This window comes from Asparagus officinalis, chromosome 1 (genome assembly GCF_001876935.1).
Source record: "Asparagus officinalis chromosome 1, Aspof.V1, whole genome shotgun sequence".
Taxonomy (NCBI): Eukaryota; Viridiplantae; Streptophyta; class Magnoliopsida; order Asparagales; family Asparagaceae; genus Asparagus; species Asparagus officinalis.
In genome coordinates, this window is record NC_033794.1 from 36,045,192 (window position 1) to 36,064,772 (window position 19,581).

The 19,581-nt window shown below is 36.9% G+C and overlaps 1 protein-coding gene across 1 annotated transcript; it reads right to left on the bottom strand.

Annotated features, from left to right (window-relative positions):
- On the bottom strand, positions 2,328–18,315 carry LOC109822759 (SCAR-like protein 2). The gene is made up of 10 exons (XM_020389008.1): positions 17,931–18,315; positions 15,425–15,588; positions 8,453–8,576; positions 8,249–8,381; positions 7,962–8,020; positions 5,253–7,845; positions 4,910–5,008; positions 4,020–4,124; positions 3,073–3,180; positions 2,328–2,636 (listed from the first exon to the last, which is right to left on the bottom strand). Exons 1-10 carry the CDS (start codon positions 18,083–18,085, stop codon positions 2,583–2,585), a joined length of 3,594 nt encoding a protein of 1,197 aa, XP_020244597.1. The 5' UTR covers positions 18,086–18,315; the 3' UTR covers positions 2,328–2,582.

Sequence of the window (19,581 nt, forward strand, 5' to 3'; positions counted from 1 at the left end):
GCGCCGGAAGAACTTCAGCTATTCGTCAAAACATTGAATAGACTAAAAATCGAAGGAGTCAAGAATTGAAGCTAACTACAGGTCCTGTACACCGACCGAAGGCTAGACCAATCACATCCAAAGTATTCCAGCCTCTTCTATAAAAGAAACGAGACTGAAACGCTTTGGAGGGGGTATCTATAGGCATCGAAAATTACCTATAGGTCTCCACAAACAGCTCGAAGCTAAGAGAAGACGATGAACGTTACTATCCAAGTCACAGAAGCTGGATTGACGTCGACGAACGCTTGAAGTGAATCGACGAACTACGTGAAGCAACGGAGTTTCGATTGACGTCGACGAACGCTTGAAGTGAATCGACGAACTACGTGAAGCAACGGAGTTTCAGAATAACGAAGATACGAACTGATCGGGAGCCCCGCGTCGCTTACAAAAGGCAAAACGCCCCTCGTATCCCAGTTTACTCCACAATGATCCAATCATCGGAGCTTATAGATCTCATCGTCGGCTTTCCAACGCACTTTGAATCACTCAAATCCGAATTCGGATGAAGTTACGGCGGAAATGGACAAGCGCGCAAAACGGACTGTCTCAGCCTAAGCTAAGACACCTCGAGGTGTCTCGGCCCAACCGAGACACCCCCAAGGGTGTCTCGGCCTCGCTGAGACGCCCGAGGGTGTCTTAGACCCTAAAAATCGGATTTTTTGACTGTTATGCAGTTTTAACCGCCTGGATTCCCCGGAGCCTATAAATACAGCCCAGTACCTTTATTTTTTGAGATCTGGAATTTTTGGAGAATTGGCGAAGCCCTGCCGGACTGAAGATTGATCGAGTTCTTCAGCACAGGAGAGAAAGGTTCTTCAGATCTACATCGCCCGTGTCCGTTCCTTAGGATTATCCCGTTGCGGTAATCTTAAGAAGAGCAATTATCTCGCCGTTGTCAAGATAAACGCTTCTGCTTCTAGATTCCTTCGCGAATCGACGAAGTTTTGGATCTGATCTAATTGTCAGGTGGTCCACGGATATTGACGTCCCCATCACTGGCCAAAAACCCACGCAAGCAAGAGACGACGAACGGATCTTGTGTTATTTTCGAGAGAGTTGTAATTCCAAGAGACGACGAACGGATCTTGTGTTATTTTCGAGAGAGTTGTAATTCCTTTATTTCTTTCTTTTGTTGATTATTTGAATTCTTTGTAAACGACTAAAGTTTCTTTCTTTTGTTGATTATTTGAATTCTTTGTAAACGACTAAAGTTATAATGAATTCAGTAATAAAGACAACTTTCAGCGAAAACAACAAGAATAGGAAGTATTTTATCTTCATTTGATTTTGTGCTGACAACAACAATGCCTTTCCACTTCTTTCCAAGTTTTTTTTTAAACAAACACACCCTTAGGTAGAGCATAGCATTTACTCTGGGCTGGTCGAGACTCAAATGCGGTTATTACCAAAGAAAAATTCCTATAGAACGGGAAAGGAGGAAATTGTAAAATTGATAGTTCCACTGATTTTTCTACTGTTTACAATGATTTAATCCTTCAACATTATAAAATTGAGAAATAAACATCGCAGAAAACTTAGGGTGAAGCTAAAATTTAAGTGTTAACCTGCAAGAAGTTAAAGTTGCAATCAAGACTACTACATGAAAAAGAAAGAAAAGAAAAGTAAATTAAAAAGGAAAATTTACCTTCCTAGTTGCTTTGATTTCAATTGCGGGATAACCAGGGTCGGAAAAAGCACAGATCTGAACACCGATTTGCTGGACAAGACAGATCTTCAGTAAGGTATGGAGACTTAGGGTTTTTTTTTCCAAATCTTAAGATGAGAACAAGAGAGAGAGAGAGAGAAAGAGCAGCAGCGATCTTGAAAGATTTCCAACTTTTTTTCTAAACTTTTTGCAGGTGAGAATGGGAGAGACACTTTCCTTTTTTTTAAACAAACACAAGAATAGGAAGTATTTTATCTTCATTTGATTTTGTACTGACAACAACAATACCTTTCCACTTCTTTCCATGTTTTTTTTCAAACAAACACACCCTTAGGCAGAGCATAGCATTTACTCTGGGCTGGTCGAGACTCAAATGCGGTTATTACCAAAGAAAAATTCCTATAGAACAGGAAAGGAGGAAATTGTAAAATTGATAGTTCCACTTATTTTTCTACTGTTTACACTGATTTAATCCTTCAACATCATTATAAAATTGAGAAATAAACATGGCAGAAAATTTGGGGTGGAGCTAAACTTTAACTGTTAAACCTACAAGAAGCTAAAGTTGCATTCAAGACTACAACATGAAAAAGTTAGAAAAGTAAAGAAAATTAAATATTATTTTACCCAGCCATTCATATAATTGACAAATAATATTGGAAAAATGTTCTATGTTACATGAAGATATTTCTTACCCCCAGATTGAATAAAAAGACAAATAAGACCTAAGAAAGATATAACACAAGGCTCGCGAACAATAATTACATGATGCACCAACGCTGTTCACAAATCTAACAAAAACTACCATAAGATCAGTCAACTGTGGTGGAAGCTCATATATGGAAGAATCTGCCAAGATCAAAAGCTTGATTTAGCCATCACTCCAATTATCATCATCACCCCCATCATCGCTACCCACAAATGCCTGGAAATGTAATATATTTATGAGACATATATAAATAGAAAGTCTACCAAAAAATAAATGTTTTAGTAATCCTAATCTGAACTGATGACTTCTGGTTCTGTTAATAATAAGTTCACATCCTTACAAAAATCTGACCACTCTGCTATCTTCTTTAGTAAATACATGATATTTCTAAAACCTTTTACATTTCTCTTGTATATGTTGTCCAGATAGCTACTTATAAATCCTAGTCTCATGTCTTCTCAAGTATATATACTCGCATTATTGGGCATCTCAGGTAATAAAAGATACTGAAGTCTTATTCAACTGTGAAAAAAGAATAATTAAATTAAATAAAAATGTCGAGTTTGAGAAGCACAACAACAAACAGAGGTTTAAAAAAAACAAAAACTTATGTAACTGTGAAAGATAGAGATTAGTATGAGACTTTGATGACCTGACGAATAGCATTTGCTTTCTCCAAAATTGCAGCAACATTGGTGTTGGTGGTAGCTTGAGACACAGGACTGGGCTTTGTGGATGAGGTGTGTCGAAGATTAAATGACTGCATATTTCACAGCAAGAATACAAAAGCGTGTATCAGCTAAAAATAATAATGATTTGATGCTCCAGTACTCATTTTACTATAAAAAATAGATGAAACAGGTTACGCTTTACATTTTATGACTGAAAAACAACAAGAATCTAGACATAGAGGACAATTCAATGTCTGCATTGTCTACAGTTCTTAACATTTGCTACAATTGTGATCCCATTGCAGCTCATGATTGATATGTAAACAACACCAATACGCTCGGTAATAAAAGAATTCTAATGATTTTTCAAGTTAAATGAAAACCGCTTACTGTGAATTGATTGCCAAAGAAACAACACTTACAGACCTTCAAATCATGGAACTCTTGAGGATTATGTATAGATAGATAAAAATTTGTTCCACCTGTAGAATATATTTATTGGGCAGTTATTGATGACATTGTACTTGTTTCTTAATTCTAGAAATTCCATACACACACGCATATATGTTTAGAAGTCCACCATAAATTTTAGAAAACTGCCCATAAATAAAGCAGGGAGATCATTATCCCATTAATAGACAAAAGAGGTGTGAAGTACAGAAGAAGGACAGAAGAATTTTCATTGATTCCTGAGGATTACATGTAAACGGACGAAAATTTAGCGCTACCCTGGATAGCATAGGGACATTTATTCATGATGTCCTTGTCTATTGTTAACTTATTATTTCTAGAAATACAATTATATATTTTCCAGTAGGAGTATATGGTTAACTTATTATTTCTAGAAATACAATATCTTTTCCAGTAGGAATATACAATTAAGAAATTCAGCATGTTAGGAGCTTAGTTGGGAAAAACTCGGAGATACCTTGTTCCTGATTTGATGAAGCAGCTCTTCCCTTTCATCGACTTCCTGACCATTGGCACAAGGAATTTCCAGTTCTTTGTGTGCATTCAGCTTTTGTTGGTCATGCTGCAAATAGATTAAACACAATGGCGAGCGTTTTTGAAGTCCGTTGTTTATGCTCAAGACCTTAAAACTTTATGATAAATCATTCTTATAAATAAAAAAGAATAAGATCCCTGAATAAAATATTGTCACAAAAGCACACGTCAGTAAATTCGTTTGTGCCAAATTAGTTGATAGTAGCTCTGCTATAAATTATATTATTTATTTTTCCACAAGCACCTAGTAACTAAAATTTGTTATTCTCAGTACATTCAACTATCTGTCACTTGAACTTTCGGGTAGATTATTGAACTACCTACACTTGACAGTTCCAACTCTAATTTCTCTATAATATCTAATATAAAATATAAGAGTATTTGCGCATTTGCTTAGATATTTGATACATTTTCTAGACCCTCTCTGAGGGGATATAATTAGGAGAGAGGATATAATTAGGAGAGGGGATATAATTAGGCTTTTCCCTCTAGATCCTGTTAGGAACAAAACTTTTTCCCATACTTTTTTCCCCAATATGTGTCATCTACAGTCTCAATGAAATCCTAAAATGATTAGGATTCTTACTAGAATTAAATTAACGTGCAAATTTCCGGTGAACGATTGCTTTGAAAGTTCATTTTAAATCTTTAGTTGCTCCTTTCTCAAATAAATTCTTTATTGGCCTGCCTAGTCTTACCTGTCTCATATGCTAAATTAGTTTCAGTATGATAGCAAATCCGACCAAGAGAAGTTAACTTCAGTTAACAACTTCAGAAAAAATGAAGTGATTCTAAATGGCTTTGAACATATACCTTCTTCCAGGTTTGATGAAGAAGCTCATCCTTTCTGCGCTTTTGCTCACCTTTATCGTTAGTTTTAATTTCTTCTCTGATCATGTTTTGTTCATCATCCTGCAGGAAAATTTTGTGTACTATTAGCTTGATATACATTGTAGCCCACAATCCAACAGTTTCCACATTTTTGCCTGGAACAGTTCATGACATGGTTCGTACGTTCCAACTAATACGGTTTAGGTTCTAATTGTCAAATTTCCTTTACATACCATGCTATAAATAAATTAATCACAATGATAAGAAATATCACTGTCTCAACTTAACATATAACACATAAGGCAAACAGGATTTCTGCACTTACCAATTTCTTGATGGGGCATGACATTATCTCCGGAAAAGGAGGTTGACTTGGTACATTGAGTTCTTGTTGCTTGTGAGCTGTGAGCCTTTGTGCTTGCATTACATTGAAGCGCTCCACTATTTCAGCAACACTAGAATCCTTTTTTTCGGCTTTATGAACGGAGGCATCCTTCATCGTCCACAGTATAGGAGGCAGAGGTGGAGGAGGTGGGAGCCCAGTCTGAGATTGAGATGCCAAAGCCTCAGTTCTGAATGAATCACATACTCCTCCGTTATGTGTATGTGTAACCGAATCAAGACCAGGAAGACACACAGAATTACTGTTTTGAAAATATAATATACTGTTCTCAGCCTCCAAATTCTCGGTGGCTTCTACCTGACACATCTGACCAAATCTATCGATGCTAGAAACGGAAGAACTTGAAAGTGAAACTCTATGTACACCGTTGTACATTTCATTACTTTGTCCTTCACTCAGATCTTCTTGGCCCCATAACTCAGAGTATGAATCTGAACGGGGGCTAAGATGATCCTCTGAGGTACAAGGACAAGATTTTATACAGAAAGTATCATCATCAGTTTCAGAACAATCATATTCTACGGGAACATGGGGCCCTGGAAGCAACCGGAATGAAGGGAATGTCACATCTTCAATATTTTCGTCGAAATCGACACTGGAATATTCGAGTTTCAGTTTTGAGGCCTCCATAAAAGTCATAGGATGGAAAGAGATTTTCATATGTTCTAATGGAGGAGAAAAATGTCCTGGTAAATGTGGACTTGATAAATTTGAAGTTTTTGATGAGATACTTTCTGTATTATTGGTGTTCTCTGGATAACAAGCCTCAGCTACAACTCTTGTTGGGCCTTCTTTCTGATTGTTTAGAGGAGAAATTTCTTGTTGCTTGATAGAATCAGCATTTACATTCTCACTATGAGCTTGGGCAATTGATGGTTTTCTTTGAAGACTGTTGGCGAGTATTCTCTGAGCAAGAGCGGATAAACTCGATTTAATATCCATTGTGTTTTGTCCAGATCCATTGGGCTTTGACTCAACAGGATGACTACTAGGGAACTCATCCCCTTTAGGTACTATGTTATGACATCCATTCTCAGCACTGATATAACTGTGATGTGCACCTTGAACTTTCTGAAACTCAAATGAAGAGCAAGCTTGAAGATGTCTGTGAGAATTTTGGTTGGCAGGCGTACTATCAAGTTGATTATCTAGGTAGGTTGAAGAACATTGAGAGGGATCAAGTTGTGGAAACACATTATCACTTCTACCAAAATGTTGATGGCCATTCAAGGAGGCTTTTGGCAATCCATCTGCTTTTTTAATAAAACTGTAACTTCTTGATGTAATCTCATTTGATGTTGACATTGTCTCTTGCTCTGTGGTCAATCCATTATAATGCGATGTAGTCCCTTCCAAACTGTTGGAATGCTCATACATAACATTACCAGAATCAGATACAAAATCTTCAGCTGGCACTTTTGAGACACTGAAAACTGGGGGTTTGGATGGCTCCAGTCCTAACAGACCGCCATTCGTCCAGAATTTGGGAGAAGGAATATTAGAAAAATTAACAGGAGGTGAATCTGGAGATTGAGACACACTAGTAGTTGTTCTAGGTCCCAAAATTGCTGGTGAACCAGAGATGCTCAACTCAGGAGGCAGGCTATCCTGAACACCTTCACAAATACTTGACATATCACCAGCATTAAGTTCGGAGATTTGATCATCAATGTAGTCACCGGGATTTGAAATAGGACCAACTGATCGAGATGGCACAAGTTTCAAAGGGAAGATGTTCTCATTTGAGGAACCGTGAGGGCCACTGACAGTGTCAATACCAGAGACGTCAGAAGCTGTGGAGGTCATTTCTTGAGGTCGTGATGTTCCAGATTCCATTGATGGTTTATTGCAATTAGACATGGACTTTATTTCGCGCTTTGTTTGGCACTCTGTATCTGTTTCTGTTTCTGATTCAAGCATATTATGTGCATCCATGTAGTTATCAGTCTCACTGTTGACCTCTTCAAAGTGGTTTACATTGGATAATGGTGTCTGTACATTTTCAGTGTCAAATATGCTGTTCCCCTGGTCCATGGTTCCCAGTACAGAACTTTCAAGTTCCATGTTTGATTGTTCAGAACTTGCTTGCAGAGGCTCTAAATATTCTGTACCATCCAACGTAATGTTATTACAAGATCTGGGGCTTGTGGACTTCAGTATTTCAGTCTTTTCATCCCATTCAACAGAAGGTGATCTGCAAGAAATTTCCACTTTCAACCACCCATGTGGGGAGCCATCAGCTGTACAATCTCCATTTAATTTATCATGCGCATCAGAAGCAAAGCTACCACTTTGATCGATCTGTAACTTAGAATCAGAAAGCCCATCATGTTCGGGTTCATCCAGCAGTGCACATGAATTTGTATCTGGGGCTTTTTCAACATGGTCCATCCTCATTCTCGAACCAAAATATGTAGATCTACTTGCAAATTTGGGTTTTGGTTCTGTATCAGATATAGGTGATGAACCAGTCGAGTTATGCAATTCTTCGGTGCTTGGGGATGCAAACTGTGTACTGCAAGACCAATTGTCAAGATGACAGTAGTTGAGACCAAACTAAGTTAGTTCTTGAGCTTATCGTAACCAATAGTATATATTCTCTAAATGCAGTGAATAATATACAAAGTATACCTGCTATGACGTTGCGATAAGGATATTCTTTCTCCAGTTTTAATTTGTGATCCTTTCCTCTGGACACAGTTAAATATCACAATATAGTTTTTAGATTCTCATCAATTTTGATCATGTAGAAATCTAGGAAATATAAGGAATCCATGCAAAATACAATCTAAGATAGAGCTTAGCCTCTATGCAAAATATTTGTCTCATATAAGTTAGAATACTGTTAAGATTTAGTTTGAGAAGGCAGAAGCAACTGTCCAACATTAAGTGCAGTTACTCAAAGGGACAAGTTTAACCTTGATTTTCTGCGCTTTCCTCTGTCTTTGAACTTTTTCCGCTTTCTTCAGTTCCAAAGTATCCCACTCTCTCTTGAAATATGCAGGATCTGAATATCTCTTCAGACAGGCACCAGTACCAGCAGTATCGAATCTGATAAAAGACATTGTTTACATATGTTGGAAGCATTCTCAGGAATTTAAGGTAAAAATTCTAAATCTTACTTGTCAAGAAGGTATAAGCGTGGTGGTTCTCGACATTCTTCGTATGAATCCATCATAAATTGTGGCAAGTCACTGGAAAGTAGATGACTCTTCTTGATTTTAAGATCAGCATGCCAATCTGAACCTGGAATTTGTGGCAAATGTAACATATCCACAAACTCACCAAACTCATCTATGCAAGGTATTTATGAACTAAATTAAATCAATGTCCATGAAATGAAACATTACACTATAAATTAGTATCAGAAGGATTTCAACACTTTAGTTGTGTGATTAGCTCCTACTTCCTGCATTTGCATTGCTCTAAGTAAAGCTAGCACATCATAAGACCAGTGTACTGATATTACTTCCTCCACACAGTTTGAAACAATCTCAGAAACATACAACACTATATGATGGACTTCAATTTAAATTGTTACAAAACCAACAGCTATATACGAGATTCTTTAAGAACATTATGACCAAATGTCTTAATTACCTATCTTCTATAAGTTAGATTAGGTGCGGAGAGACTCCAAGATAATTTTGTATGCTATTAAAACAAATGCACAATCAAGCAGAAATAATTATAAAGAGCAAGCACAAGATAAATGACAAGCAATCGCGAACACAGAAATTTATGTGGTTTGCTCTATTTGGGCTACATCCATGGCAATGGCGTTGGAGAGAGATTCCACTATCAAAAGAGAAAGAAGTACAATATCTGGAGTACAATATGTCCCAAAGGCAAACTCCAGACTCTCATGAACCCTCTCTCAACTCTCTATAATTTTCTGATGAAAAAAATATAATCAGGGCTGACCCTATTAAAAGAACACGACTGCTTAACAAAAGTCCCTTAATTAACCCATTAATTATGGGCTAATCCTCACCGTTCAAATAGTAAGCTGCTATCTCCTTGGTTCCTAGCCACTCGTTGGATTTCCGAGTCTGAGCGAATAAATAAAGCTGTTGTTCAAGTGGGCTTGGGCTTCAGTAATACAAATTCAATATGAATTGGACTTGAGTCCAAAGCCAATTAGGATTTTAATAACGACATTAAATGTCATTATTTTAATAGAGTTCGCAATGAGAGCAGCTTTCCAATTTCCACTGGGATAATTGTTCATAACAGTAAGAATTATTGAGGGTTTCAAGGCAAAGTTCAACGACTCTCCACATTGACTCAACAATCCAAAATAGTTAGCCACTTTCTCAATAGTGTTTTCCCAACGCCTTTGCGAATGCGCCCTACGGCCCCTCAATGAACACGAAGCAAGTTCATGCAAAGCATGAACTTGATTATTGATAATGGCTTCGTCAATATATCCGCTAGATTCTTGTTTGTATCAATCTTCTTCAAGAGTACTTTACCTTCCTCAGCAATCTCTCAAAGGAAGTGGTAACAAACATCGATTTGCTCTGATTTTGAATTGAGGATTGGATGCCTAGCCAAGTGAATCGTACTTTGGCTATCACAATGAACGCATAACTTTCTGCTCAACTCCTAACACACAGAGAAAACATCTCAATCATATCGCTTCCTCCGTGGCTTCTGTAGTAGCCATGAGTTACGCCTTTGTTATTGACAAAGCAATAATAGGTTATAGGCTTATAGCATTGATCTCCAATAGATAGAATTAGAATCTCCACCAAAAGCGAAAAACCTATAGTCGATCTTCGTTTATGAAAATCACCCGCATAATTCGAGTGAACATATTTGATAGCAATGCAATCTCTCACTATCTCCACCAAATACTAACCCAACACCTGAAGTTCCCTTAAGTATTTAAGGACCCACTTTACTGCTTATCAGTGCTATTTTCCAAGATTCGTCATATACTTACAACACCAATTGCTTGAGAAAGATCCGGTTGAGTACAACCCATCGCGTACATGATGCTCTCAACTGCACTTGCATAAGGTAAATGTAGTCACGATTTGCATCCGTGCTAGGTGATAATAATGTCAATAGCATAAAATGTGTTGCAAGAGTGGAAACCGCTATAGCTTTATGCATATTGAATCAAGCAATGACTTTCTCGATGTAACTCCTCTGCCACGACCATAATTTTTTTTCTTTTCGATCTCAAAAAATCTACATACCAAGAATTTTCTTTGCTTCTCCTAAGTCCTTCATCTCAAGCTTTGCGCTCAACTTAGGTTTTAAATTCTTCACCTCTGACATGTTCTTTGAAGCAACCAATATATCATCAACATAAAGTAATAAATAAATAAATGAATAAGTCGGAAGAACCTAGTAATGGACACAATGATCATGCAAGGTCCTCACATATCCATACCCAATCATGAAAGTATCAAATCGCTTATACCACTATCTCGAAGACTGTTTCAAATCATAATGTGATCTCTCTTTTCCCTTTTGACCAATAAATCCTTCGGGTTGGTGCATATAGATATCCTCATGCAAATCTCATGCAAGAAAGCTGTCTTGACATCGAGTTGCTCTAACTCAGCATGGATAGCGCTTCACTACCGGTGAAAAAAATCTCGACATAGTCCACTCCTTCCTTTTGAGCATAACCTTTACTACCAAAGAAAGTATGGCATGGATAGAAGTTTGCTTCACTACCAGTGCAAAAAATCTCGTTATAGTCCATTCCTTCCTTTTGAGCATAACCCTTAGCTATCACATGTGCTTAATACCTACCATCACCTGTTTATGGAGAAGCTTCCTTTTTTTTGAAAACCCACTTGCAGCCAATGACTCTTTTACTCTTAGGTAACTCTACAAGATCCCACATGTTGTTCTTTCAAAGAGATCCCATTTCCTCCTCCATAATCGATCCCCAATTTGAGAAATTATTATCATATATGGCTTCCTGGTAAGTGAGTGGCCCTCCCTGCTTAATTGTTAAGACAAATGTTTTCATGTCTTCAAAACTATTTCTCACCGGTGGCTTAATGTTTCTTTTGGGTCTTCTTGATTGTATTGAATTTGTAGGCAAAGAATTTCATGATTTAGGTTCTACTGAACTTTCTTTTGATTCTAGCTGAATTAGGGCTTCTAACTCTACCTTCATCGATGTATCCTCAACATTATTACAACTTTCTAAATTTGGCTTTTGCCATGCAATATCGCAGACCCATTAAAGGTAACATATATGCTAATAATAAGGCATGGAGTCTTTGAATTCGTACACTACAATATGTACTCTTTTACACCGTCTGCACATCCAAGAAAAATATACTTCCTTGGCCTCGGGTTAAGTTTGTCATTCTTAATATAAGAATAAACAGGGCAACCAAATATATAAAGTGTAGAATCATCAACAGGTTTACTGGAACATACCTATTTAGGAGTTTTTAAATCAATGGCAGTAGATGGTGTCGTGTTCATAAGACATGTTACAGTCAATGTTAAGAATAATGATAAGGCATTATGTAACGCTCTATCTATTAAGGGTTAAGGAAAAAAACGCAAAAAAATATAATGCATAATATAAATTATTTTTATTTATTAATTATTTAGATATTTCTTAAATACAAACTATTCATAATGATTTTAATAATTAATATCATCAAAATTTTCAAACATAAAGGAGAATTAGAAGAGCGAGTAAGGATCTAAAGGCTTCATTTTTGTTGAAAAGAGTTAGGATTTAAAAGTTGGAGAGATGTTGGAGGTGAAGATAAGGTTAGGATTTTCTTCATCGGCGAGAGGAGGTATGGGAACCGAGGAGGGACCAGAGAGGAGTCTTATCATCAGCAAAGATAGAAGACAAGAAAAGCCTTATAGCCTGTAAGAGGCTTCTTCTTCGTCAAAGGCACGAATGGAAAAAGAGACCAAGAGATTTTTTCGTCGAAGGAGTGAGAGGAGGTGGAGGGGAAAGATGAGGGAGTCCCTGGCGATGGGGTCAAGGGACTGCTAAAATTTATTACGTGAATGAAATTGGGTTCGATGGATTTTTTTTGTTTAGCGTGATGGTCAAGATATGGCCACACATCCAAATCTGATCATCAAATAAATTTAACAAGTGTTAAATAATGCTTAACATAACATGGATAAAATGTGTTTTTTGGTGTTATTTTCCGTGTTAAAAGCAACATGAGTATTCTATCTGAGTTTTATAACATTTTAGCTCTGTTAGGTGGTAAAATGGGTTTGGAACAGATCTTTTTCTACATTGGTTGTAGTGGAAAGAGCTTCAGCCTACAATTCTTTCAATAATTTAGCACTTACGCATAGACAACGTGCTTCTTTATGAGGGTTCGGTTCATCCTTTCATCATCTCGGCAACTCTGTAGGACTGAGGATCTCCTGGTGTAGTGTAGTGACGAGCAATGCCTTCATCTTCATAGTATTATTTCAACTTTGTAGAAGTATATTCGATGCCATTATTGGATCTCAAACGCTTGACTTGTCTTCATGTTTGCTTTTCAACCAAGGCTTTCCACTTCTTGAAAGTGGCAAATACACTTGATTTGTTCTTCCAAGTGTAAATCCAAAGCTTCTAGGAAAAATCATCAATGAAGCTAACAAAATAAAGAGCACCACCTTTCGATCGAACCGATGCTGAGCCCCAAACACCTGCGTGATCCAAAGTGCCATTGATACCATGAACTACTGTAGTGAACTTCACTCAATTTCTTGATTGCTTTTAGAAGCTATCTCTTATGAAGTTCTGCCAAGCCTCGTTGACTCATATGCCCCATGCGCATATGCCATAAACGTGTCAAGTCTAAATCACTGCTTGTGGATGTAAAGGCTGTAACTCCATCTATCACTATGTGTTATTAACGTTTATGTAAGTTTCGAACGCTGCTACCTCACATGACAAGAGAACCTTTGAAGAGTTTCATATCTTCTTTATTTTTAATGCAATTTTACAACCACTAGAGGCCAACACACCCAAAGAGAGGAGATTTTTCTCCATGTTGGGCACATGACAAACATTTGTGATTGTCCTCACAAATCCATTGTGCATTTTGAATGTCCCAATGCCAATTGTTTTACAAGCAACATCATTACTCATAAAAACTATCCAGCCATTAAAAGCACAATATGAGGTAAATATGCTTTTAGTGGGAGACATATGACAGCAACATCCAAAATCCATATATTCTGTGAATAACCAGCACTGACAGAGCTAATGCGAACTGTATCGCTTAAATATCTTCTACAATACTAGCCTTCGAGGAAGCTTCTTTGCTCTGAGCTTTCTTCTTATCCTTATTCTGAAGCTTCTAGCATTCATTGATGACAAGCCCTTTCTTCTTGCAATAATTACAGAATCTGCTCTTAGTCGTCAATTTTGATGTCGCTTTACTTTTACTATTAAAGCCATGTTTTACATTTCTGCCCCAAACATTAAGGTCTCGTCTTTACCATCACCGGATCTGGTTAACTCTTTATCCATCAACTCTTTCGAGAATAAAAATGATTTCACATCTTCTATTGTGATAGATTATCTTCCATATATCATAGTTTCCGTAAAATGCTTGTAAGGGGATGGTAACAAACATAACAATAACAAAACCTGATCTCCATCTTCTACCTCTATATCTGCATTCTCTAAATCTATAATAATAGAAATAAATTTTATTATTATTGATAATTTGGTAGATGTACCTTCTGTCATGCGAAGCATGGATAATTTTCATTTCAAATGCAGTTGGTTGACAAAAATTTTTGCCATGTAAAGAGATTCCAGTTTGAGCCATAGGCCCGCTAAGGTCTTTTCGTGCATGACTTCACGAAAAACCTCATTTGACAAACACAATTGAATTGACGTTAATGTCTTTTCATCCATCTCAAACTTCTTATCATTTATCATCAATATCGGCATCTTCTCTTTCCACAACAAATCCTTCTGTACTCCTTGTTGAACAAGACTAGCGTGCCTCCTTACTTGCTAAAGATCGAAATAAACATCACGATCAAACTTCTCAACCTTGAACTTCGCAAACATCTTCAATGTGCACAAACAAATCGAAAACTCAAAGCTCTGGTACTAATTTGTTAAAACAAGTGCAAAATTGAGCGAAAATAATTACAAAGAACAAGCATGAGATAAACAAGCAATCACAAACACAGAAATTTACGTGGTTCACCCAATTTGGGCGACGTCCATAGCAAAGGCGTTGAAGTGAGATTTCACTACTATCAAAAGAGAAGGGAGTACAATATTTTCTAAAGGCAAAAGCCAGACTCTCATGAGCCCCCTCTCAATTCTCTATAATTTATTGATGAAAAAAATACAATATCAGCTGACCCTATTAGAAAAAATGTCTGCTTAACAAAAGTCCCTTAATTAACTTAATCATGGGCTAATCCTCACCGTTCAAACAGTGAGATGCTATCTCCTTAGTTCCCAGCCACTTGTTGGATTTCCGAGTTTGAGCTAATAAACAAAGATGTTGTTCAAGGGAGCTTAACCTTCAGCGATACAAATTGAATATGAATTGGACTTGAGTCCAAAGCCAATTAGGATTTAAATAACTACATCAAATGTCATTACTTAATAGAGTTCACGATGAGGGCAGCTGTCCAATTTCTACAGGGCTAATTATTCATAACAAGTAAGAATTATTGAGGGTTTTGAGGCAAAGTTTAACATATGCATTCCAATTAAATTGTCAATTCATTCTGCACACATGAACTAATGCAATTATAATCTATAACAAATCCATTAATCATATAAAGTTTTTTTTGTGGCGTTCAGTTACATAGAGCTTTTAGCTCTTCAGTTGAACCACGCGTCCACAACTATATAAATTAAAGAAACTGGAAATTGGCGGATATCCAACATTTAATGTAGATTCTGGATTGGACTTTCTTTGGCCATTAACTTTCACGCTCGCTTACATGTGCTCCCTCAATCTTGGGAATCTTAGACCCAACACAAGAAAATTTTTCATTTAAATTATTGATTTATCAGGCAGATCAATAAGGACATATGTACGGTGTTGTTCAAGAAAAGTAGATCAACTTGATAAAAAGTTAGTAAATTACATTAGCATACATCGTACCTGGTTCATAAGAAAAATGTACGTAGCTTCTTTGACCCTGAACAACACTCTCAACATTTGGAAGTTCCATTTCTAGTTGTTTTACCCGAGCCAATAGCTTTCGTCCTCTTGAGGAAGTTGTCATCACTTGCTCACGCAGCTCATGGAAAATGTCAGATGCAAACCTGTAGTTCGGTAAAAGAAATTCACTCATCATAAGTAAATTGGCTATTAAAAGTACAAAAAGAAACCACATTCAAATAATTTGCAGAAACAAATAGCTCGCTGGTCGCTGCACGGATGATGCATTGTTTGTTCTCTAAATATAAGTTTGCAAAACTACTCTAGATATAATCCACCAAGGAACCCATAAAATTTTCTCAAAAGGCATTAGAATTGTCAAAATAACCAGTCAAGAACAGAAAACATACCGCGCAAGCATCTAGAAGGAATATTTCAGAAACTACTCTTCCTGTTTTGAGGGATTTTGGATGGTTTTAGATTCCAAATTCATCTACTTTCGCTTTTGAGTTATATCTCCAGGTGAATTGCATACACAAATGTATTGAAAAGCTATCTAAACGTGCATCGCTCACATATCCCTACTCGGGCTTACACATCTCTTTCTCATTATAGAAATTTAGATTACTATGAGCCAGCAAGCAACTTCCATATCAAAGAGAATGGTCTATTTTCAGTATCAACTCTCAAATGAAAAATAGTTTCTATTCATAATCCTGTGCCTAGATGCTAGAAGATACATATCACCACAGGTCAAATTTGTGTTGGTCAAAAGTAAAAATGGGTTAAAGCATATAACATGCAGCAAATGATAATGGTTCCACATAGAAATGACATGCGCGTAGTTTTGAGAGGATTTGCACTCCGCTCAAAGGTGGGTTGTACATTTGTACTTAGGGTCTGTTTGGTTATTTCCTAAAAACCAAGAAATAGAAATGGTAAAGGTGAAAATCTCAAAAAGTACTATTTCCTCCATTTCCATCCCTAAAACTCACCCACAACATCCAATAAAATATTATTTTCATCCAACAACTCATCCACATCATCTAATAAAGTATTATTTTTATCTAACCACCCATCCATCACATCTAATAAAATATTATTTTCATCTAACAACTCATCCATCACATCTAATAAAATATTATTTTCATCCAAACATCACTCAACTCATCTCTTCTCATCATTTCAAATCACTCACATCATCCAATAAAATATTATAACAATTCACCTCATCTCATTAACATTTCATTTCTTTGTTTTCATCCAAAAAAGTTGTGAAAACATTTTTCTTAATCTTGGATCACATCACCCAATAATACAATGACAACTCATCTCAATCTCATTTCATTTCTTATTTTTAAGAATGAACCAAACAAAAAAAAAAAACAAACTACAGGAAATAGGTTTCTTATAATTCATTTTCTTATTTTTTTGGCCAACCAAACAACATCAAAACTAGTTTTCTTAAAAAATCACTCACATCATCCAATAATAATGTGACAACTAACATCATTTCATTTTCATTTTTTTGATTTCCTTCCTTTTTTAGCCAACCAAACACTCCCAAACCAATTCTTCATTTTAATAGTTTTCCATTTCTTTGATTTCCCTCTTTTTTTAATAAAACAAACGGGCCCTTAATGGAAAGCTACAGATTACTAGACCTTTAGTTGCAATGTCTTAAACACCCCTTTGTCTGAAATTATGTCTATTTACTTGGATAAATTTGATAAACCCCCCCTCTACATACAGTACTGTCGTGAGCAGCCTTTGACAGGTACAGTTGTATAGCCATGCCGTAAAAATCTATTATACAAGTGAAGGCCCTTCAACGAGCAGTACACAAACTTAAATTCTGATTGCTTTTAGTGGCTTTTGGTTTTTATGATAAAAATACTATAAAAACCTTTTCTGTAGAGTAGTAATTTTTTTGGCCAAACCTAGCTTAATTTGGTGAGCTTACAAAAAAAGCTAGGGTATACCAGCTTTATAAAATGGAGCTTATAAGCTAATTTATTTCGCATTTTACCAAACATATAAATATAAAACAGCTAGCTTCCAAAAAAAAAAGCCACCGCCACTCCCCAACCAAAACACCCTGTTAGCGATCACCTTATAACAAGTAATTTTCTTTATGTTTTGAGATTAAAAAGAGCATTTTTTTTATGCTCATGACATTCGAGACTAATTATTTCGAAGTTCTAAACCTACTTCCTTTCATGAATAATCTTATCTCTGGTCTAATTATTCCTTGTTTTCCCTTCCGTATTCCCTCATTCCCTATTCTTTCTCTACTTTTTAATCTCTTTTATCGGATCGAGACAAGCTGGTTGGATTTGTTAGCATATTTTCTCGTGAATTAATAGTAGAACAAAAAAAAAATTCAATAACTAGCAAACTACAACAAGTCAAATTGCGACACAAGAAAGAAAAAAAAAACTCAAAAGAAAGTTTTTTAAAAAAAATCCCAGAGACAGAGAGAGAGAGATAGACTGCTTGTACTAACTCAGCAAGATCGCCTAACTGCCGCAAGATCCCGATGAGTCCAGCGACCGCCACTCCATCAAGAATCGCCTTGGGATCCTCCCTCGGTGAAACCCTATACAGCGCAGGATCTCCCAATCCGTACTCATTCCTCACTTGCAATCGAACCAGAGGCATCTCTTCCTCTCTCAGCTATGCTACGACACGAAGAGGGTGAGAGGAGGGAGAAAAGAGGGAGGGAGATCAAATTTAAGTGAGGCGCACAGAGAGAGAGAGAGAGAGACGGGCGGTGACCAGACCGCGCTTAGACGAAGACGACGGCTGAACTTCCCGCACTTTCGGTGACTGCACCGCACACTCCCTTTGCCTTCGCTGCAAGGCAAAAATTTCTTCTCCCCTCGAAGCAGTTCCGGTTTTTTTTTTTTTTATTATTATTAATTTGGGCCCGGGTTGCTTGGAAAATTACAGTTTTGGTCCTTCTGTGACGGGAGAGCAACAGTTTATGACCGCTCGCTTGAGGTGCTTGAGCTGTTGGGGGCAGGAGTATTTTTGACCCGCAGATGACAGTTGAGAATGATGTCCTTGGACACAGATGTTTATCTTGCCTAGGGGTGGGCAAAAACCGAAACAAACCGGTTCAACCGAAAAAACCGCCCGAAAAAACGGATCGGTTAACCGAACCGAATTAAATGGATGAGAAGAAGTCTCTAAACCGCCCGAACCGAATTAAACCGGTCTGGATCCGGTTTGAACCCCTGAACCGCCCAAAAAAAACCGAACCGAATTCTTAAACAAAAAGTAGCTGTGAGCCTTTGGTGTGAAGAAAATTTATGGCTGAATGTTTAGCATTTAAGAATTGTGGAGTGGAGTTTATACTAACATATATTTGAGTACGCTGATATAGTTAAGTGAGATTTCCGTAAATCAATACAAGATGTTGAGGTTGAAGGATAAATTTAGTGTTTTGATCAAATTTTAGTGATAACATGAATATAGCTTGCTGGTGCTGGATATCAAATTAACCTATAGTATAAGCTATCAAGGATATAAGATAATTCTTGATGAGAAAAAAACAGCTAAAAATTAACGAAAATCATCAAAAGGTGTGTGTGCCTGCCAAACATTGTTCTTTCTCTAAAAAAAAGCTACATAATTACATGGTCCTCCTAGTGTATTAAGCTAGTTATATTCAGATCATACAATTTGATTAAGTGGCTTAGTACAGTTTTGATTGTTTCTTTTCAGTTTTGATTGCTTCTTTTCAGTTTTGAATATAACTAAAACTTACCCATATTTTTGTGAAATGGAGTTAATTCGGTTCAAAACCGAAACCGAACCGAACCGAACCGAATTTCGGTTGGGCCGAATATTTGGATGAAGGGGAAAAAATCTGGATCTGGATGAGAGTTTTGAGAATCCGAAAAATTCGGATTGGATGCGGATTGGGCTTAAAACCGAACCGAACCGAATACGCCCAGCCCTAATCTTGCCTGCGCTCTGTTTGGAGCGCCCAAGTCTGGGTCACCTCTAAGTTGTGGGCCACGATAGAACATGGATTAGAAATGGATTAGAAGAAATTTTCAAAATAAACACATTCCCAATTTTATTCCCAAAATTCGATCCACTTCAAACTTTATTATGAAAATCGACTCACTTTCTCGTTATGTCGCTGA

What these genes read in the sequence shown, in the direction of transcription:
- LOC109822759 (XM_020389008.1), bottom strand. Translation starts at nt 18,085, where the DNA reads ATGCCTCTGGTTCGATTGCAAGTGAGGAATGAGTACGGATTGGGAGAT. An exon ending in CAGTTAGGCGATCTTGCTGA is followed by an intron (nt 15,589 to 17,930) that starts GTTAGTACAAGC and finishes ACCGAACTACAG; the next exon opens with GTTTGCATCTGACATTTTCC. An exon ending in AAGCAAATGCTATTCGTCAG is followed by an intron (nt 2,637 to 3,072) that starts GTCATCAAAGTC and finishes TTACATTTCCAG; the next exon opens with GCATTTGTGGGTAGCGATGA.